The following is a 23,747-nucleotide window of genomic DNA, read 5'->3' as shown; positions in this document are numbered from 1 at the left end:
TAAAAGGAGCTGCAATGTTGCCATTCAAAATTAATTTCTAACTATGAGAAGTAAAGAGAAGGATGTTTTTATCAAAATATCCTGGAAATTGCAAATGTCAAGCTTGTATAATGTACACAGAAAACTAACTAATGCAAAGTAGGAAAGGAAATGGTATCTAGCTTATAAAGATTACATTAGATAAGCGCAACTTAAAGCTTCCCAATCATTTCTCTAAATATTGAATTAATTCATTTATTTATTTTATGAGTACAGAAATGTTGACCAGGCTAAAAAAAGGCTTGCATTTATATAGTGCCTTTCACAGCCTTAAGCCATCCCAAAGTGCTTTACAGCCAATGAAGTACTTTTGAAGTGTAGTCACTGTTGTAAAGTAGGGAAACGAGGCAGTCAATTCGCACACAAGAATGTCCCACAAACAGGAATATGATAATGACGAGATAATCTGTTTTAGTGATGTTGGTTGAGGGATAAATATTAGCCAGGATACCAGGGAGAACTCCCCTGCTCTTCTTCGAAATAGTGCCATGGGATCTTTTACGTCCACCTGAGAAGGTTTAACATCTTGTCCAAAAGATGGCACCTCCGACATTGCAGCATTCCCTCAGTACTGCAACAAATCCCGTTCTCCCATCACCTCTGTGCTCGCTGACCTACATTGGCTCCTGGTCCGGGAACGCCTTGATTTTAAAATTCTCATCCTTGTTTTCAAATCTCTTCATGGTCTCGCCCCTCCCTACCTTTGTAACCTCCTCCAGCCCTACAACCCTCAGAGATATCTGCACTCCTCCAATTCTTGCCTCTTACGCATCCCTGATTTTAATCGCTCCACCATTGACAGCCGTGCTTTCAGCTGCCTCGGCCCTAAGCTCTGGAATTCCCTCCCTAAACCTCTCCGCCTCTCTATCTCTCTCTCCTCTTTAAGATGCTCCTTAAAACTACCTCTTTGACCAAGCTTTTGGTCACCTGTCCTAATACTTCCTTATGTGGCTCGATGTCAAATTCTGTTTGCTACCACTCCTTTGAAGCATCTTGGGACGTTTCACTACGTTAAAGGTGCTATTTAAATGCAAGTTGTAGTTGTTGTTGCACTGGAGTGTCAGTCTAGATTTCGTGCTCAAGTCTCTGCAGTGGGACTTGAACCTACAACCTTCTGACTCAGAGGCGAGAATGCTACGACTGAGCCATGGCTGAGACAGTGTTGTCCAATACATTAGCCAGTATCCACTTGTGGCTAATTGCTTCTCGGATTAATAAATAAAAAATGAGTAATAGACAGAGTCACTGAGCATGTGATCTCAATACTTATATTCACATGCCATTTGGATGTGCACTTTAGCTTTTTTGTGCGTTTGTTGGTAAAATGATAAGCAGACTGTGCGAGTGTTTTTTTTGATAGTTGCGAGTGCTTTATTTCCTTGGTTACTGAATCATGGTAGATGTTTTTAAAGTAAATATACACATTTGAAGTACCTTTAGCTGTATTGTGTTAATGTGTGTAAGGAGTTATTTTTACTAAAATTAGTGCATGTGGCTAAAATGGTGTCACATAGCCACAGCTGTGGCTAGTCAGTAATTTCTGTTGGACAACACTGGACTGAGACTTTTCTGCGCTTACAGGATTCAGGCATTTGCAGACTTTGGTTAAAAAATAAACCTTAAGACTGGAAGAGTGGCCGAAAGGAACAATTTAAAATTGTATCTGTCTCTAGCAGCTCACTACTGCATTAGCAAAAAAACTCACCAAACTGTAGAATCAAATTTTCAAGAAAATGCTACAATTAGATGCAGAAAATTAAATCTAAAATGATTGAAGGACATACATCTCATAAGAGTCTAAGTGGATTTCACATATTCCTACATTCCATACATAGCCCATCCAAAAAGGTATTGGAAGAGAGCAGATACAAATAATCACAAGGGGCTTTTAAGACTGAAACTAAACCAAGGGAACAGTCAATAAGAACTGACAATGAAACATTAATCATCCTTGCACCACTTTGCTATGAAGGAGCAGACAAAGATATTTCAATACTGGTCTTTCAGCTTTTAAAGTATGCATCTTTTCCTCAAGGCATATGTGCAACATGTTGAATGCAAAATATCATCAAGCTAGGTTACAGAAATATAGGGCAACTTATTGTACTTAACTGAAAATATCCCCGGAATAAAGAACGAACTTGTATTTATATAGCTTCTTTTACATTCTCAGGATGTCTCAAAGCCCATAATACTCAAATAATTACTTTTGTAGTGCAAAAAATTATTGTTTAACCAGATACAGCAGTCCATGTACACACAGCAAGGTCCTACAAACAGCAGATGAGCTAAATGACTAGTCAACCTGTTTATGGTGGTTTTGGATGAACGAAGAACATTTGCCATGGCACCAGGAGAACTCCATACTCTTGTTCAAACAGTGACTTGAGAAAATTTTATTACAAGCAGCCTCGGTTTAACAACCAAGTTGAAAGATGGCATTTCTGATAATGCATTGTTCCTTCAGTAGTGCACTGAAGCATATGCCTAGGTTTTGTGCTCAAGTGGAACTTGAACCCACAACCTTCTGACTCAGAGGTGAGAGTGCTGCCAATTAAAAACAAGCTGACACTTAGTTAAAATTATATGTACTTCACTTTTTTGTGACTTGGTTAAAAATTGTTAATAATAAACACACAAACTCCAGGTTGAAAGGGCAGGCAGGTGGCCTTTCTCAAGTCTCTGCTATAGCACCCTAACAACAGGACCTTAGAAGTGTGTAAAAGGAGTCTGAGGTAATGCTTCCTCTATAAAAGAAGCTTAATTTCCCCCACTTAAGAGACCATGGATTATGGTATTTATGTAACTGGCCTTCAAAATAACATTTTATACACAACTAACTACTGCTCAAAGGTTCTTTCCTCTAGGTGCTGGGGTATAAGGTTCCATTGACACTGGCAGTCCTCCAGTTCCTCGCCCAGTTAGCCATTCTTTGCCTGCAATCTCAGAAGTCAAGTTCCTGCAGGCTATTTGCCCAAGGATGCATCACAGCTGAGCCCAATTCTGGCTTTATTCAATATTCACACACATGCATATTTTAGCAGTGGTCACTGAATGGCAAATAGGAATAATTCTTCTCTTTCCCAATACAGGGACTCTAATGCCAACTGTACAATCCACACTGTTGCCAGAATTTGCTCGCAGGCATGATAAATTCGATTACTGTTTTGTTTTGGATGTTAAACATTTGTATAGATTGGATGTCGTCACGATCTCCTTGTAGCACTTTTGTTGCACGAGGCTTCAATCAGTTGCTGCCACACGCCGTGACTAGGAGCTAGTGTTTGAGCCAATGTAACTGATACTATGGTTACTAGATCTAAATTTCAACAATAACATAATAAAAAAAATCTAAGCAACAGAACAGGGATTAAGTCAAAAACACTCAATACCCACCATCACTGATACTAACTAATTAAAAAATATATATTTATTTGTAGTGCAGCAAAGATTAAGTACCATCACTTATGATCGAATTCAGGTTGCAGCCAAAATTTCAGTTGCGCTTACAGTTTTATATACAAAACAAGCCCTCCTTCAACTAATATCTGGTGCCTTGACTTAATTCAGGTTGCTTTACAACTTTTTCACCTCGGGTTCTTACTAAATGTATTTGAAATTAAAATTGAGAAATTTCTTTTCAATGAGATTGAGATTTTTTAATAAGGCATGTTAGCTAGTGTACTTTACCACATCCCAAAGCAATCGATACATGAGCAAACAACACTAATACAGGAAGAGACAGGCAAAATCTTACTGCATACATTTTGATTATAATAAATATTTCCTGCTTTGTACAGAAACTTCTGGTGTCTTTGCTTTTCTGAGTTTTGCTTTGAACTCATTCTAACCACACAGAATGCAATCCATAAGAACAAACCTTATGTAAACTTGGACAACAGGAAGATGAAAATGCTCTGCTTCATGTTCAAATGAAATTATGTGCTTGGTTTATTCATTTTCTTTTAATGGAAAAATTCCAGTGGCCACTGGAGACTGAAGATAAAAAAAAATTGCCTAATCTGGTCACTGTGCAGAGCTTGTGCACTCAATGGAAATCTATCATTGCAACAACGACTGTACATACTCAATTCACTTAATTTGTAGATCGTTTCTCTTCCATTTGCCAGTTACTCAAAAGCACGGTGTGGTCTTTGCTAGCCTGGTGTAATCTACATGGCCATACCAATATAATTTTTGTTACCTTATAAAACAGAACTATATCATAATTTAAAGCTGAGCAACTCTTAGAAAATAAGCCTGCTCATATAGTTTGGATGTGAGCATTTATAGGTAGTTTCTATTAACTAAGATATAAACCTACATAGTGAATATGTAATTTATATTGTGTTTCCTATATGATGCACACTGGTTACCTGTAGATTTCTTTACATAGAAGACAGTTCCCTCAATTGTGTCAAAAAATTACCTTCAACCCCTTTGGCCACCTACATGCTTCATGCAAGCTCAGCACAAATTTCAGAAAACCTACCTCATCTTCAAACTATGCACTCCGCAGGCCTTTGATCTGAACATTGACTTTAGCAACCTCAGACCGTAACCATGTCCCCTATTTTTCTACTAGTTTCTCCAATTTACAATCCACCTTGTTTTGTTCCGTTTGAGCTTTTAAAAAAAAAATTAAACTCACTTTTTTGTCATTCTAAGCTTTTTTGCAGCCTGACTTAGTTGACCATTGGAGATTAATACACATTAGCTGCAAATATGTAATATCAATTAGTATATTTCACTCATGTCTTTCACTTGTTATTCTATCCTTCTTTATTTCGGTTAATCCTATAAAGGGGGCTGTCTTAGCTTCCTTTTTCTAGTTCTGATGATGGGTCACTACCCACAAGGTTAACCAATTACTTTTTTTTTCAGATGTTGACAGGCCTGCTTGTATTTCCAGTATTTTCTTTCTTTATTTATCTTTTTACCCACTTTCTTCATCCCAATGTTCACCAAAAATTTAAACAATTTGGGGGAAAAAAAATCAGAATGGGATTTTCTGGTGCAGTGGATTAGTACACCGTCTTTTCACCTCAGACTGAATTCAGCCCAGACTGAGTGCAAGCCGTGTGTCTGGTAGCTGTGAGGGTCTATGTGAAATGAATTTTGGCAGTCTCAACCTTGTTGCTAGTTAATGTGGTTTCACAGCGCAAAACTGCTCATAATTGGCATTCTCACTTTCAGTCAAGAGGTGGCTTGTGTGAGAAGTGGAACTATCATAATGATGCTCTTTTGAGGTTGCGACAAGTATAGTTTAGTTGCGACACTTTAGTTAGTAAGTGACTGTGCAATTCCTGACCTACGATCCTTGTTACGGCATTGGGTGCCCAAAATAGAAACATATTCCATTCTTCTGCACTGACAGCAGTCACCTTGATAAGCAGCAACTCGCCAAGGCTTCTTCGACAGCACCTCCCAAACCCGCAACCTCTACCACCTAGAAGGACAAGAGCAGCAGGTACATGGGAACAACACCACCTGCACGTTCCCCTCCAAGTCACACACCATCCCAACTTGGAAATATATCGCCGTTCCTTCATTGTCGCTGGGTCAAAATCCTGGAACTCCCTTCCTAACAGCACTGTGGGAGAACCGTCACCACACGAACTGCAGCGGTTCAAGAAGGCGGCTCACCACCACCTTCTCAAGGGCAATTAGGGATGGGCAATAAATCCTGGCCTTGCCAGCGACGCCCACATCCCGTGAACGAATAAAAAAAAATAAAAAAAACTACCAAAAAAGAATTATGCACAGACATCCACAAAGTTCTGCTGTATAACACCTTCATATGAAGTGATAGCCTCATCATCAAGATAACAGGAATGAGAAACTATTGTTATGAGGAGAAACTTGAGATACGGTGACTATTTTCACTGGAGCTGTTAAGGATAGAGCAGATTTAGTAGAGGTTTTTAAAATTGGAAAGGGTTATGATCAAGTGAATTGGAAAAGAGTATTTCCTCTGGTTGGAAAGTCAGTGACGAGGGGTCCTCAATTTAAAATTGTCACTAAGAGTTTGAGGAAAGAGTTTAGGAGAAATTTATTTGTCAGAGCTTGGACATGGAGTAGTTATGGCAGAGACCATTGCATCTTTTAAGGGACGATAGATAACCATTTGAAGCAGAGCAAGGTAAGAGCTATGGGAAAACAACAGGGCAGTGGGATTAGTTTTGGTTAGCTCTAGCAAAAAGCTGTCAAGGCATCATGGGCCAAATGGCTTCCTCTTGTGCTGTAAATGTCTGTGGCCCTATAGTACCATCTTTGGAAAGGATAAACTGTTACAAGAAACTATGACAGATTTGAATACTCTTCTCAAGTGTGATCCATTTTCGCATACATTTTTCTGTTTTATAAATTTCATTTTTTTTTTGAAGTGTTGATGACATGATCTAAGAAGTAGCTTGAAGGAGTTAATGAGCCGGTCATGGTGAGGCACCTGAATTGTCAGCAGATGCAGTTATTAACTCAGGGTGCTTCAGTGATTCTGTCATTACCACTGTGTATGTTAATTCAGCTCTCATGCTCTTGATTACCGTAACTCCTCCTTGTTACACTCCTTGATGAGGTCATCAGCACTCACAATTTAATCAAAAACATTGAGACATCAAGTAGACAGAAAATAATGTTTAGAAAATAAACATTGTTCTCATTAACTGCTGGAATTTTAAAAGGTTTGGTGATAACAAGGTTCTCATTATAAGGGGATTGTGAAGGGAAATATGTATTCCACCAGAAACCTCACTCTTACTCAAAAAAAACTTAAAACAAGAGATTTGCCCAAAGGCCATTATACATCAATCATATATCAATATACATTATATATCAATTTCTGTGTACAGAAAACTAGGTCTCCAATTTCCGAATTGACATCCCAGGGCCTTTAGAACAGCTTAGGCAAAGGGTTATATAGACAGTTCCTTTTAGGATTTTGAAACAATTTGATGGCGTTGTGGGCCTGAAGATAATCACTGATCTAATGCAATGCATCATTTGTGTTCATGTCATGAACCAGTCTTGGAAGATCATTATGGGTGCGGGAATCTTGTCAATGGCATTCATACAATGTAAAAGTGCCTTAAAAGTGTTCAGCAAAATCACAGAATGTTCAATTCTTCAACCCCAAGCTATGACAGTTTTCGTACCATCGCCACGTGCGATTAAAGCTGCTTTTATATTATCAGTGCACTGCCAGCTTCTGATATGCAGGTCTCGTGCAGCTGGTGGCAACATCAGAGATAAACTTCACTAAGGCAGATGGTCAGAAAGACCTAGGTTTTATTGGGTCTTTCTGGCTGCTGGCCTTAGCAAATCTGGCAATTTTACCCATGGTGCTGTCATCTGTGAAAGACTCACATGTCAGGAACCAGCAGCACTAATAAAGCACAGCACAATATTAAAGTAGTTCAAATATATTGACAGGAAGGATAACCCATTTCATTCAATCACAGTATCTATTCCTCTGGAATTCATTTTGTCAAGCTCATGAACATCTGCTGATTAATATGTTTTATACTGATTACTGAAGTAGTTCATAGACCATCAGCAGTTTTCTGTGCTCTAAAGTAAAAATGGTGCAGTCAGAGAAAATAAACAAAGCAGATGTTTTGAGGATTACAAATTAGCAAATTAACAATTAAAAATTTGTATTCATAAAGAATGCACATGTAAGGAATAAATGTTCATTTAAAAGAAAAAAAGGATGGAAAAAGATGTTCTTAGAACAGCTATTACAACATGCACTGCACTTGAAATTAATCAATATTCATTTCATTAACATTAGTGCAACTAGAACCCAATACTGCATTTACAACAATCACTCCATCACTTAGAAGTAGTCTTGAATGTTGTAATTGGTTGAATTCATCAGCAGTGATGAATCAGATCTTTTTAGTGGGCTGTCCGCTAAGTAACCCAGACAAAGTCAATAATAAAACTTCTCCTTGAATAGTAGTTCCCAGTAATGCATCTGATATCGCCTCCAGACCATGACAAGAAGTCAGGGCATGCTACAACCTGAAACTACCAATTAAATTCTCCTCCAGTTTCTTTGCAGCCTCTTTAATATTAGTGCACAACATCTGTTCCTGATCTGAAATTATCCTTCAGCACCAGTTTGAAGCTACTTCAAATATGCAGAACATCATGATTAAAAGAAACACCTTAATGACCCAATCATTAATCACCCTTTTTCAGAAATGATGTATTTGCAGACTTGTGCTTTCATAGCTGTCGAACAGGCCAATATCTTAACCAGTCTAGGGATTATATATGGTATAATTACGGTGAATTTGCATAAATCTTTAAAAGCTGCAATTGGTTAACATAGCTCAAATACCACTTTAAAAATCTGAACAGATTCCCCGCATGGTGAGTTCCCAATACCAAACAGGCCATGGGGGAAGTTCTTAGCAGAAGTTACATATTTGACTATAGAAATTAGAGGAAATGCGAAGGTTGAGTTAACTTGTACCACTCTCATAAACCTTTTAATGGCCTGTTGAAAAGCAGAACTGTTCAAGACTTAATAATAAAAAAACCCACTTTAAACACCAACAATCTGAAATAAAAACAGTAAACTGCAAAATAGACAGCAGGTCAGTCAGCATCTGTAAAGTGAAAGAAAGGCTAATGTTCTGGCTGCTACAGAATTGGAAACTGGGAAATAAGCAAGGTTTTTACTGGACTGAATAGAACAGAGAAATTCAGAATTCAGTCCTATCAAGGGACTTATTTATCTTCTCATTTCCAGTTCCATTAAAAGGTTTATAATTTAAATGCTAACCTATTTTTCTCATGACAGTTGCACTAATGATGCTGTGTATTTCTAGTATTTTCTGCTTTCAGTTCTGGGTGCAGACTTCCTTGTTCGCTTTCTTGGTCAGGTAATACTGTATGGCATGGAGGGAACCCAAGCAACCACGAGATTGCAAATCAGGGGATTTCACCCCCCCACCTCCCAAAAAATTTGGACAACAGCAATTTCCCTTTTTTTTGAAGTAAAAGACTAGGGTATTTCATATAGTGGCCCAGCAAAAACAGACAACTGACAACATTCCAATTGTGGAAAATAAATCTGATTGATAGGTAGCCCTGGGACTTGACGATAACTTGTTTAAGATTCTAGAATGACCATTTTTGGACTAGAACCATAGAAAAGATACAGCACACAAGGGGGCCATTCGGCCCATCGTGTTCGCACCGGCTCGAAGAACAACCAGGTGTCCATTCTAATCCCACCTTCCAGCACCCGGTCCGTAGCCCTGCAGCCTACAGCACTTTAGCTGCAGGTCCAGGTACTTTTTAAGAATTGAGGGTCCTTGCCTCTACCACCAATTCGGGCAGCGAATTCCATACACCCACCACTCTCTGGGTAAAAAAAGTTTTTCCTCATGTCCCCTCTAATCCTTCCGCCAATCAGCTTAAATCTATGTCCTCTAGTTCTTGAACTCTCCGCGAGGGGAAACAGGTACTTCCTGTCTACTCAATCTAGGCCCCTCATAATTTTGTACACCTCAATCAAGTCTCCCCTCAGCCTCCTCTGCTCCAAGGAAAACAACCCCAGTCTATCCAATCTCTTCTCGTAGCTGCAATTTTCAAGCCCTGGCAACATTCTTGTAAATCTTCTCTGTACTCTCTCCAGAGCAATTACGTCCTTCCAGTAATGTGGTGACCAGAACTGCACACAATACTCCAGCTGTGGCCTTACCAGTGTTTTATACAGTTCCATCATTACATCCCTGCTTTTGTATTCTATACCTCGGCTAATAACGGAGAGCATTCCGTATGCCTTCTTCACAACCTTATCTACCTGAAGTGCCACCTTCAGGGACCTGTGCACATGCACTCCAAGGTCTCTCACTTCCTCTACCCCTCTCAATATATTCCCGTTTACTGCGTATTCCCTTTTACTGTTTGCCCTCCCGAAGTGCATTACCTCACACTTCTCCGGGTTGAACTCCATTTGCCACTTTTCCACCCACTCCACCAACCTATTGAATCTACAGCTATCCTCTTCACTATCAACTACATGGCCAATTTTTGTGTCGTCTACAAATTTGCCAATCATGCCCCCTACATTCAAGTCCAAATCATTAATATATACCACAAACAGCAAGGGACCCAACACTGAGCCCTGTGGCACACCACTGGAAACGGATTTCCATTTGCAAAGACATCCATCGACTTTTACCCTCTATTTCCTGTTACTGAGCCAATTTTGGTTACATTCCACAACAACACTGACTGATCAATACTGCTTCGGTTACTACAAATTATATATTTTACATACCTATTGCTTTCTATCTATAATATCAAAATAGACTTCTAATCATCCATGAAAAGTTTTAATTGAATTTGATAAAGATTGATTTAATTTCAAAACTGTGCTTGAAAAATATACACCAACTTGGATGAGACAGATTCTACTTACCAATGACTTTAACAAAGTAAGCATCAGCATCAAAGTTATTTCTCAAAGCATGGATGGTGAACTCTGAATTATCCTTATTTTCGTTCAATACAAGCAAGTCCAAGATACCCTGCCATAAGAGAGAGAGAGATAATCGGAACACGAGAAATATTAGTGTTACACAGATTATCCTCGAAAAATCACATTTTTTGACTATGATCATATATTCTCCATTCATTACTAAATACTGTTGCACATACCACAAAGTATAAATGTGGCATTTATACCTTTGATTAAAAAGGAAGATATAGTGCATTTTAAGACATATATTCAAATCCTCCTGTAGCTTACCTTGCTCAGCAATTCAGATGGTATACTCCAAAGCTGAACAGGATAATCTACAGGAGGATTTGAATATACTTGGGAATTGGGCACACAGGCAGCAGATGGAAGTCAATGTACAGAAATGTAAAGTGCTTCACATGGGGATAAAAAAATTCAGGAAGGGACTATTACTTAAGTGGAAAGAAAATAATGTGCATGGAAAATGAAAGAGATCTGGGAGGTCATGATTGACAATAAATTGAAGTTATTGCAACAATGCTTGGTGGCAGTGGGTAAAGCAAATCAGATGTTGGGATGTAGTAAAAGGTCAATTTTGAGCCAAAATAGTAAGGTAATCGTTCCATTTTATAAATCATTAGTGCGACTGCACTTACAATACTGTGTACAGTTCTGGTTGCAACAAAAAAGATATTGCAGTTATTGAAAGGATTCAGAAGAGAGCAACCAGAATGATTGTGGGGATGGAGGGATTGCATTATGAGCAATTATTTAAATTGGGCATGTTCTCAACGGAAAAGAGGCTAAGAGGTGATATGCTGTTTTCAGGATTCTAAAGGGACCAGATAATGTAGACCATGACATGCTATTTCATCTTGTCCAGAACAGTAGAACCAGAGGAAATGGCCTGCGCTTGAAGGGGAAACATTCAAAAATAATCTGCGGAAACATTATTTCAGTGAACGAGTGGCCAATCTATAGAACAGGCTCCCTAGGGAGATGATGGAAGCAGATAGTATGGATTCATTTAAATGCAAATTAGATAGATTTCTTTCAGAAAACACTTTGGGATACAGTATATCAGTAATTTGAAATATTAGATGTGGTAAGTGTAGTATGCATGGGAGGAAGAGATGACTTTGGACCTATGGTTCCCACAGCTCTCCACCATTGGGGTTTTCCTCGCCTCATGAGTGGGTCTGTTGCAGACTAATTGATAGAGATTAATTGCTATGATTAGTCAACAACTCCATTATCGTTGTATCATGCAACTACCAGTATGACAGAAGGTGAACTAGATGGACCTTGGTCTTTTTTTGTCTTGAAATTCCTATGTTCCTGATACATAACCAAAATTCATAACTTTGTTGATCGAAGCTGCACCAAATAACATATATGAAGTATTATTAATAAACTTGGGCATATTTTATGAAATGTGACAGAATACACCTTTTAATATGTGATGAACTGAAAACAATAGGCCAGAACTTGCTATAATTAGCCATCAAAATAATGATGAGGCTAATGGCGCTTGCCGTTAGTTATGCGTAAATGGTACAGCAACTTCAGGTGAGGGGCAGAAGTGTGGTTAAACACTTATATCTAAAAGTTGCTGTCTGAGTTGCGATGCTCCGCCGTTAGCTTTTCAAAAACGGCATCTCGCTGTCTGCCTCACCATTGACATGCATTGAATGGCGTGCAGTTGCTGCATTTGAGGTAGATATGAACTAAATTCGCCACAGAAAGTTAAGTCTAGTCATTTCAAGTGCAAGTACCCTTTTAACAACGTGATAACTGTTAAATACTGCCAATCAACATCTCTGGCACTGAAAATTAACGATTATAAACGTGGCGTCTCATTTCTTCAGGTATTAATTATTGTTGGAGATTTTAAAGATTTTTTAAAAATGCTTACTTTTCCTTTCTGTCTCTTTTCTCTCTCAATCTAATCTTTCTTTCCCTCTTTATTTCTCTTTCTGTACCTGATTTGGCATTGAATTCACCCTCTCTAATTTACACTTGCTTCTCAGTCCTTGCACTGTTAATTTCACAATCATTCAATCTGATCGATTAAGGAGATACACAGTTGCTTGCCCTATTCACTCAGGTCCCAGATGCCCAGTTTCCCTCACTGCGATGTTATCAGCTCACATTTTCAGCAACTTGCCATGCAAAAATTTTAAAAACCTAAATGTGCAAGGGCAAGTCTAACTAAGGGCAGATGCCATTAGATGCCCTGCTACAGCAAATTCTGGCCCAATTAGTTTATGTTTGGTGTATCAGTCTTCTATTTTACAAGTACTAATATACTCTGTGAAACTTTTCATGGTGAGAAACTTATTGTAAAGAATGAAATAACCAGATAGCTAATATTTTGGGTCTGATTATTAAAATGAATAATCAAGATTTAATTAATCAAGCAATGTTGATATTCATACCTATACTGCCAGGTTACAGCATTAATAAGGTAACTGCAATAGTCTAATATGAATAAAAAGGACAGCAATAGTTAAAATGTTTGTTTCATAGGTACATGATTATATGTTGAAGTCCAAGAACTCCATCTATCAGCAATGAATGTGATGAGTCTAGTTACTTCTTAGACTCTGATTGCCTTGCTGATGGGCTAAGTACTGTCAAAATTCAAGATGTCCTCGGCTCACCAGTCTCTCAGGTCAGAAAGGCTGAAAACTTATGAGAGAAACAAGTTGTACAAGAAGAATGAATATTGTAATGATTAAGCTCAACTATAAAGTGTGATCTATCTGCTATTTCTGTAGCCTTTTGCACTGTAAGTGCAGCTTTAACCTCCAGCATACTTTGCACGTAGAGACTTTCTGCTTAATCGCTGCTCAGAGAGCAAAAACTCATCTTTTTTAATGACACATCTTACTTTTCGCCCAGATTCCTGATGTCCTTGTGTGCTTAAAAGTTGATACCAAGTAACTTCTACCACTTGCTAATCGTTCACCATGTTTAGGAGAAATATCCTTACTCACATGGATGTGAGTTATTATAACTGTTACTAATCCTTTACAGACACCCAGACTTGTAACATTATATTTTTTAATTTTTATGCTTCTTATACCTGAAACGTCAACTGTCGCGTATTCCCAATGGATGTTGCCTGACCTGCCGAGTACCTCCAGTGTTTTCCATTTTTGTCTCAGTGAATAATGTGTTTGTGCTTTAAATTTATTCAGTCAGCAACTTCTTTTAATTAAACTTTAAAAAAATTTCTTCTGCAAATTATATACCCTTTTCCTCTGCCATATCAGCTAACGACACACTTCTAATCTTCACTGGATAGGAAAGTGTGCAAGATCAGGCCAGCCCACTAACATTGTTACAGTCATGCCAATGGTGCTATGGTCAGCACCAGATAACACCTCTGAATGGCATAGGAAGATAGTTTTCTTGCATTCCTGTAAATTATCAAGCTGAGGCCAGCCAACTGACCACTCCCAGAGGAGGGCCAAGAATGAATGTGAGTTGAGACTTGCATTCAAACTTGGGTTTCCAACCTGACAGTCCAATTCTTGAAATAAAAAAAAATCAAACACTTTCAATTTCAGATGTATTTGTACCTCATTAAGAAATTGCTCTTACAAGTACTCCACTTACTCCAAAATATACTTCACAGGAAATCATTTTCTTTAATAAAACCAGACATTACACCACACTTATGCACGTCTATGATTCCATTCAACTGGCTACCATCAATGTTCTAATTTTAGTTGAACATTTCTCCTTGACAGATTAGTTCAAAAATAAAAAGAATGCACAAAATTAAGGAGTTTTCTAATTCGGCCAATACTGGAATAAATTGGGTTTCCCCAATTCTCTCCTCCAACCTCCTCCCCTGCCATTGTCTATCATTTTTCCTCCTGAAAGCAGTATTACTGCATTCCATCACATGGTGTAAATGACCTCAGAGCAGGCAATTCAAACATAAAGTACATCAAAGCCAAAACCAATCCTGTCCTCACCCATGTCCATATATCTATTTTCTAGCAAAGGTCACTAGACAGCGATCAGTAGCAGGAACCACGGTTGATTTTTCTTCTTCCCAGCCCAGGACTGTTAAGTCCCTACCATCACACTGGCTGAGATCTGCAAAATCAGCATAGACCAGGGTTTGAATCTGCAAACTTTCTAGTCTGTAGGAATCAATACCACATTGGTTGGTGCATTCAGCTATCAGTAAAGTTCCCGAATATGAGCAGTTGTAAAATGTTGGACACAGAATTCAAATTAATAATGGGCAAAAGATAATTACGAGCACAATACTGAACTTACATCTTCATATATGTCAAAGAAGGTTGCCACAACAGCATTCTTAATTTGGTTTAAATCGACGAGTTCCCAAAGGACCCTGAACATTCGACCCACAGTCCTGCAGCTTGCATCATTGCATGGAACGTTTTCCAGTAGAAAAGCTTGCTTGTTGCTGCAAAAAGAGCGTGAGATCTTGAAACAATTCTGTTTAAAACAAAGTGCAAATTTATAATTGATTGTAGACATACTAGGGGTAATTTTACTTTTGGCGACAGTGTAAAATGGGTGATATCAGATCGGCCATACATCCAGTCTGATTTTTCTTTCCATTGAAATTAATCGAAAGAAAAATTGGCAAGGTGTATAATGGGCAGACAATCCAATATCACCTGTTTCACACCATCACCAGAAGTTAAAATTACCCCCATTAATATTATACAAATTGTATTGGTGAATTTTTTTTATTACTAGTATCATTTGAACTACCTGGTGTCAGCATCAAGAAGTTGGGAATTAGCTCCCTCTACTCTGCCAAATCACAGAAGAGGACTACTTACTGCACAAGTGTGACATTTTCTTCATTCCCACATCAGCCAACTTGTGCTGTCGCTTAGTGACATTGCTGGCTTTGCTGAATTAGAGGTGGTTTTCTGTCATGGGTTCATGCCTACCAGGACCTAATTTTAGACTGCTCAAACTATTTCAAACACAACCTGGGCAACAGCAAAAACCTTCACTTCACTTCAGTCTGGTTTGGATTTGAATTCAGGTCCCAGAGGATAAAGGTCAGACTCCAAGATTACATGCTTAATAAATAATGTACTCGGATTCATATAAAGAAACAAAAAAACGTATTCTGTAATCTTACTGCCGTTCACATAGCACAGGTAATAATTTGGAGATAAATTTAAAATAGCCTGTTTCTCATTAAAACAGTCTAGGGCCATAAAGCTTGATGTATCAGAAGTATACTTGAAAACAAGACTAACGGTTTCTTTCTAGGTTGTTATTAGTGCTGCCAAATACCATTTTGAAAATCAGTATGAAACAACAGGAGATGAAAACGGCACTCTCCTTTCAGATATTTTTGGACAGTCGAGAGGCAACTTTGTCAGTCTATCGTATTTTCAAACATCAACTTTTTCTTTTACATCACTGAAAAATCACCAACATTTTGAAAGAAAAAAACAATTAACATCACAGGAAACTAGACTAAAAGCTACAGTGTCATTTTATACATGCAACCTTGTTTACAACCTACTACATTATATCAAACAGATAACAACCCATCTGTTCCTAATCACTGAAGCTTTCAAAATGCAAATGCGTTCCCAGTGAAGGATTACAGATTACTTATTACTTCCTTTCAGATAAACCATTTATCCAAAAAGAAATGTCTCAAAATCTGTAATTTCCTGAAAATCTAAGTTGATATTACAGCCCTCCTGACCTTTCATTTATTTCTTGTCAGGAGCCATCACTTTGCATCATGATGAAGCTGAGCAAAAAATCTCATCACAGATGAGCAGATCACTAGGAGGGGGTCCTAACCTTTTAATTGCTTCTAAAACACATTTTGGAGGGACTAACTATAATCACACACCATCTGGCTTTTTCAATTCTGTCAGTGACAACTCCGAGGTACAGGATGATGTCACGTAGTATGCCTAATAATTAAAGTGTTTGGGCTATAATTACAAACACTGTTATTAACCCTTCATAGGCTCTTGATGTCCACATAGCAAGTTTAGAACTTGTACTGCATGCAACAATCTAGTCTGCAAAATTTCAATAACTAATATTTTATCAGAATATACATTTAACCCCAAAATATTAATTACTTAAAATGAGTGGAATTAATGCAGATTTCTACAGCTAGTACATAGTATACACTGCATGTACATTTACATTTTTTGTTTCAACTTCGACTGCACATTACACACCAGTGTTTTACTGAAATTGGAAGCATTTGACCTGCTCTCAGGCCTCTGCCTATCACTCTGCAACATGCTGCAAGCGCGTGGAAGACGGTGACCAGGGGCAATTCACTCATTTTTTTTCCTCTTACTGAAGTTTGTCTGGAATTTACTATTGTGCCTCCCTGATAGCATCAATAAGATTGAGACCATGACAAGTTCGGAACTGAGAATGCAAATTGAGGTTCTATTTCAGATTTTAGCAGCTTCATTGGAAAAAAGCCACAAAACAAAATTGTTAAACTATAATTTTAGTGAGACATTTTTATCTGAATTTTCCATTTAGATATTGACACAAAGATGGATGAGGGATGATAGTCAGTACATATGTATGGTAAGTTCATGTACTATGTAACAGGGGTGATTACATATGGTTAAGATTTCCAGCATTAGCTTCTTTTTTAAAGTTTCCTCAAGTGCAGCCTAAATGCCAATGTGTATCTTTTCCAGCTCTCTTAGATCTAAGCAAAGTTTTCATTGATAATGTTTGCTCAAAAAAGAATCCTACTTGTCCTCTATCTGTAATTCCTTTGGTCTTCAGAATTATTTACTATGCCTCCTATTTTCACATCATTTGCAAATTTTACCACTCTTTCAAGCCCCATACCTAAATCTTGATGGACGTGGTGAACAGAAGTGGTCCCAGATAGAACACTGTGGGGCATCACTACCCACATCCAACCACCCCGAAAAACTACCCTTAATTCCTACTCTGTTTCCTCCTTTCCAACCAGTTTTTAATCCAAATTGCCGAACCCTAATTCCATACCCCTTATCCTTCTCCAACAGTCTCCTGTGTGGTACCCTGTCAAAGGCTTTCTGAAAGCTCATGTACACCACATGTAACAGGTACGGTAGCATGGTGGTTATGTTACTGGATTAGTAATCCAGAGATCTGGACTAATAATCCAGAATCATGAGGTCAAATCCCACCACGGCAGCCAGGGAATTTAAATTCAATTAATTAAAAATTCAATTAATGAAGTAAAATCTGGAATTAAAATACTAGTATCAGTAATGTCTAATACTAGTATCAGTGGCCATGAAACTATCGGATTGTCGTAAAAACCCATCTGGTTCACTAATGTCCTTTAGGGAAGGAAACCTGCTGTCCTTACCTGGTCTGGCCCATATGTGACCCTAGACCTGCAGCAATGTGGTTGATTCTTAATTGCCCTCTGAAATCACTCAGTTGTAAAATCTTGCTTAAAAAAAGTCATAATTAGAATTTTAAAAATGGACGGACCACTAGGCACCAGACAAAGACAAACCAAGCCCAGTCAACCCTGCAAAGTCCTCCTCACTAACATCTGAGGACTTGTGCTAAAATTGGGAGAGCTGTCCCACAGACTAGTCAAGCAACAGCCTGACATAACCATACTCACAGAATCATACCTTTCAGCCAACGTCCCAGACTCTTCCATCACCAGCCCTGGGTGTGTCCTGTCTCACCAGCAGGACAGACCCACCAGAGGTGGCGGTACAGTGATATACAGTCAGGAGGGAGTGGGAGTCCTCAACATTGACTCTGGACCCCATGAAATCTCATGGCATCAGGTCAAACATGGGCAAGGAAACCTCCTGCTGATTACCACCTACCGCCCTCCCTCAGCTGATGAATCAGTCCTCCTCCATGTTGAGCACCACTTGGAGGAAGCACTGAGGGTAGCAAGGGCACAGAATGTATTCTGGGTGGGGGCTTCAATGTCCATCACCAAGAGTGCCTTGGTAGCACCACTACTGACCGAGCTGGCCGAGTCCTGAAGGACATAGCTGCCAGACTGGGCCTGCGGCAGGTGGTGAGCGAACCAACACGAGGGAAAAACTTACTTGACCTCGTCCTCACCAATCTACCTGTCTCAAATGCATTTGTCCATGACAGTATTGGTAGGAGTGACCACCGCACAGTCCTCGTGGAGATGAAGTCCCATCTTCGCACTGAGGATACCATCCAACGCATTGTGTGGCACTATCACCGTGCTAAATGGGATAGATTCAGAACAGATCTAGCAGCTCAAAACTGGGCATCCATGAGGGGCTGTGGGCTGCCATCAGCAGCAGCATTGTATTCCAGCACAATCTGTAACCTCATGGCCCGGCATATTCCTCACTCTACCATTACCAGCAAGCCAGGGGATCAACCCTGGTTCAATGAGGAGTGTCGAAGAGCATGCCTGGAGCAGCACCAGGTATACCTAAAAATGAGGTGCCAACCTGGTGAAGCTACAACTCAGGACTACATGCGTGCTAAACAGCGGTAGCAACATGCTATAGACAGAGCTAAGCGATTCCACAACCAACCGATCAGATCGAAGCTCTGCAGTCCTGCCACATCCAGTCGTGAATGGTGGTGGACAATTAAACAATTAACGGGAGGAGGAGGCTCTGTAAACATCTCCATCCTCAATGATGGCGGAGTCCAGCACGTGAGTGCAAAAGACAAGGCTGAAGTGTTTGCAACCATCTTCAGACAGAAATGCCGAGTGGATGATCCATCTCGGCCTCCTCCCGATATCCCCACCGCCACAGAAGCCAGTCTTCAGCCAATTCGATTCACTCCACGTGATACCAAGAAACGGCTGAGTGCACTGGATACGGTAAAGGCTATGGGCCCCGACAACATCCTGGCTGTAGTGCTGAAGGCTTGTGCTCCAGAACTAGCTGCGCCTCTAGCCAAGCTGTTCCAGTACAGCTACAACACTGGCATCTACCCGACAATGTGGAAAATTGCCCAGGTATGCCCTGTCCACAAAAAGCAGGATAAATCCAATCTGGCCAATTACCGCCCCATCAGTATACTCTCCACCATCAGCAAAGTGATGGAAGGTGTCGTCGACAGTGCTATCAAGCGGCACTTACTCACCAATAACCTGCTCACCGATGCTCAGTTTGGGTTCCGCCAGGACCACTCGGCTCTGGACCTCATTACAGCCTTGGTCCAAACATGGACAAAAGAGCTGAATTCCAGAGGTGAGGTGAGAGTGACTGCCCTTGACATCAAGGCAGCATTTAACCGAGTGTGGCACCAAGCAGCCCTAGTAAAATTGAAGTCAATGGGAATCAGGGGGAAAACTCTCCAGTGGCTGGAGTCATACCTGGCACAAAGGAAGATGGTAGTGGTTGTTGGAGGCCAATCATCTCAGCCCGAGGACATTGCTGCAGGAGTTCCTCAGGGCAGTGTCCCAGGCCCAACCATCTTCAGCTGCTTCATCAATGACCTTCCCTCTATCATAAGGTCAGAAATGGGGATGTTCGCTGATGATTGCACAGTGTTCAGTTCCATTTGCAACCCCTCAAATAACGAAGCAGTCCGAGCCCGCATGCAGCAAGACCTGGACAACATCCAGGCTTGGACTGATAAGTGGCAAGTAACATTCGCGCCAGACAAGTGCCAGGCAATGACCATCTCCAACAAGAGAGAGTCTAACCACCTCCCCTTGACATTCAACGGCATTACCATCACCGAATCCCCCACCATCAACATCCTGGGGGTCACCATTGACCAGAAACTTAACTGGACTAGCCATATAAATACTGTGGCTACACGAGCAGGTCAGAGGCTGGGTATTCTGCGGCGAGTGACTAACCTCCTGACTCCCCAAAACCTTTCCACCATCTACAAGGCACAAGTCAGGAGGCTCACCACCACCTTCTCAAGGGCAATTAGGGATGGGCAATAAATGCTGGCCTTGCCAGCAACGCCCACATCCCATGAACGAATAAAAAAAAACAGCCACCGCAATTCCCCCATCCACCATATCTGTCATCTCCTCTAAGAAACCAGACAATCTTCCATGGCAGATTCATTATTTCCATACCTGAACTAGCCAGGTCCACAGCACTATACAGCACTGGGATGATTGGCTGGCTGGTGTATTAATAAGATCTAGAGGGGTTGTTTTATCACTGGGAGCTGAGATCCTCCCAATTGGTCTCCAGATAACCGTGCAAACAGATGTCAAGCTAGAAAATTAGCAAAAGCTGGTCAACAATTTCAAAAATGCTGCTAATTCAAGAATGCCATTGACATATGAAAAGTAGCTGCTGCACAGGTTGTAACTTAAGCTATAGGTATATAAAATATTCCTTTATCGCAAGGGGACTGGAATACAAAGGCAAAGTAGTTATGCTTCAGTTGAATACAGTCTTGGTCAGACCCCCATCTGGAGTAATGCGTTCAGGTCTGGACACTGCAATGCAGGAAGGATATATTGGCCTTGGAGAGTGTGCAGCGCAGATTCACCGGAACGATACTGGGTGGATTAAAGGGATATGGGTCAAACGTGGATAAATGGTCTGAAGTACAGATCAGCCATGATCTAACTGAATGGCAGAACAGGATCTTGGGGCTGAATGGCAGAACAGGATCTTGGGGCTGAATGGCCTACTCCCATTCCCATGTTTACGTGCATTGGAAGAAAAAGCCTGAAGGAAAATGTATTTTTTGATGGAGGGTGGGGGGGGGGGGGGGGAGATGTCCAGGGGCATAGTCTCCAGAAAATTTTGATTTATTTGCTGCATTTTCCAGTAATTTGGAAACTACAATGGACATAGGTATCTCACTTTTTCATCTAAAAAGGGACATTTACAGAACTTTCATTGAAATTTATTCTGTCATTTGGGAATTAATTATTTTTCAAAACTTCTTTCTTCCAATAACAGCCAATAATCTATCATTGAAGAAAAAACATTTTATTTAATGTATTTTTTAAAAAATGGTCTTATAGGAAATAAGGGATTTGAACCTGATCTTATTGACCACGACATAGTTCTGGTCAGGGCTGTAGATAGCAAATGTAGAATTGGGCACAGTCCTTTCAAATGTGCTTCCCCCAAATCTTCTGGTGTGTTTCTAGGGTACACTCCCCTGGAAAAAATTGAATTTTTACATTAAAAATGTTGCATTCTAGTGACTTTTCAACACTGATATTTCACATATAGATTTTTAATCTGAAAAAGAATAAAGTGGCATTTGGGTTTTTAATAGACCAACCCCCGGCATTACTTCCCCAAAAAACAGACTCCCACATACAACCCTCCCCCACCTCAGTTCACAGAAGTACTGTACACCCTCTGGCCTTAGTTCACAAAGACATTGTACCTCCTTCAATTCCCCATTCTTTTCACAAGAGACTCTCCCTTTGTCCTCCTCCACCCTCCCAGTTAATGTTGCACTCTTCTTCACCCTCAATTCTAATGGACAACTCTTTCATCTCCAACATCCTCCCACCCAGTTCATGCAGGCACTCTGATCCCCACTCCATTCAACCTGACACTTTTCTCCCCTCCAGCCCCGTTCACGCTTGTATTCTCCTTCCACCCCCTGTTCTGGTTGGCACAATTATTTCTTACACCCTCTCGGTTAATGCTGATACTCTCCTTCCTCATGCACCCCAAAGCATCATTTCTAACTTCTCTCTCGTCTTCTCCTCCACCAGAGCACAGCTGCTGGGTTTTTTCCTTCCAAAGCACGACTTCAGTCTTCTCCCACTTACCCAAAATGTGGGTCCCAGCTTCTCCTCTCACAAATCACCACTTCTGGCTTCTCCCCATTCCTACTCAAAATCATTGCTCTCAGTGTCGCTCATCATTGTTCCCTCAAAGCCATACCCATCACAGTTCTGCTGTCGTGATTCCGGCCACCGTATACCTTAGGTGGGAATTCCTGTTTTCCTAAGAATTCTTGTCTAGAATATGGAGTGGCTGAAACCACTTCAAATAACAACAGGATTCAGATAAAAAGCAATTTTGAGAAGAGAGGGGCCCAGTGTGTACTGATTTCCATCTGCAAATGTGGACACCCATCCTGGGACTCCAAAACACAGGCCCATGGTATTAAATGCAGAACATAGGCATGTGTGTAAATGTTGAATGATGATGGGGTCCAGCTCGGTATAATGATTCCATGATTGAATAATGAGTCAACACTCACTGTCCAGGCTCACACATTAAGAATAGCTACTTGGGCGAGATAAGAGCAGGTCACTGTCCCAGCATGAGTCACTTACATCAGAAGGGATGGGATAAAGGAGGGGAAAAAAATGAAGATAACTAAAATATTTTAACTTTGATTCAACATTGAACATTTAATCCAGTGCAGAAGTCTTATACTTATACCTAGAATTATGCAACCTGTACATCTTTAAGCAATATTTTCCATGCAGCCAAACAATTAATTTGTTTGCACGCAACATTTAATTGAGGAAACTCAAGTGAACAGATGTGATAAAATTTTTAAAAGTCTGATGCAATTGTTTTTTTATAACAGGAGTTTTAATGCTCAAGTACTGGTTCCTAAATCATTGAGGTTAGCTTTATCATCATTATTATTGAGGTATGCACCTTTCAATCACAGCTTCTTGCAGAGGTCCATTTAATACTAAAGGTTGATTACTGGCCAAAGATGTAGCAGTTCTTACTCTTCTGATTAAAATTTCCTTCATAAAGAACAATCATAAAGCCAACAAATTCCACAGAAGCAGTTTTCCAGCATCATTGATCATATGGCTTCACGTCACGAAATATCGCATCAACTAATTGAAGACAAATTGTAGCATCTTGTTCATTTAACAGGATTAAAACAAAGAATTGATTGGTCTGCTTTTCTGCTTTTACTAAAACACAAGCTAAGCTTAATCATTTAATATGGAGTAATTGTATCACAGAACAAAAACCTAAAGCTGAATTTGTTACTCAGCCTAAACAAAGAGGCAGACGGATGTTGGATAAAAAAGTTGGTATGTGGAGGAGAACTTCACACAAAATAAGGATCACTAAATCTCTGGTGAGTAATCAACCTTTCTTCTTCCCTCATTCTCCCCCTCATGCCATGAATCATTCTCACAAAACATATTAGACAGGGGAGGGCCTGTCTGCGTAGGGGTAACAGCAAAAGCTGGAATCCCTCTGCCAAACTACACATCTGTGCTTTTCAGTTCGGTACAACCAGCAATTATTGGTGAATTATTTAT

The 23,747-nt window shown here is 39.9% G+C and overlaps 1 protein-coding gene across 1 annotated transcript in view; it reads right to left on the bottom strand.

The window, feature by feature from the left end:
• itfg1 (integrin alpha FG-GAP repeat containing 1) overlaps nucleotides 1-23,747 on the bottom strand; it is a 188,121-nt gene that overhangs the window by 50,027 nt on the left and 114,347 nt on the right. The window contains exons 11-12 of the mRNA XM_067997929.1: nucleotides 14,822-14,972; nucleotides 10,481-10,589 (exon numbers count right to left, since the gene is read on the bottom strand). Of these exons, the coding sequence (XP_067854030.1) occupies nucleotides 10,481-10,589; nucleotides 14,822-14,972 (260 nt within the window). The remainder of the gene's footprint in view (nucleotides 1-10,480; nucleotides 10,590-14,821; nucleotides 14,973-23,747) is intronic.

The sequence above is a fragment of the Heptranchias perlo genome, chromosome 16, assembly GCF_035084215.1.
Source record: "Heptranchias perlo isolate sHepPer1 chromosome 16, sHepPer1.hap1, whole genome shotgun sequence".
Lineage (NCBI taxonomy): Eukaryota > Metazoa > Chordata > Chondrichthyes > Hexanchiformes > Hexanchidae > Heptranchias > Heptranchias perlo.
This window is presented reverse-complemented; position numbering and strand designations above follow the sequence as displayed.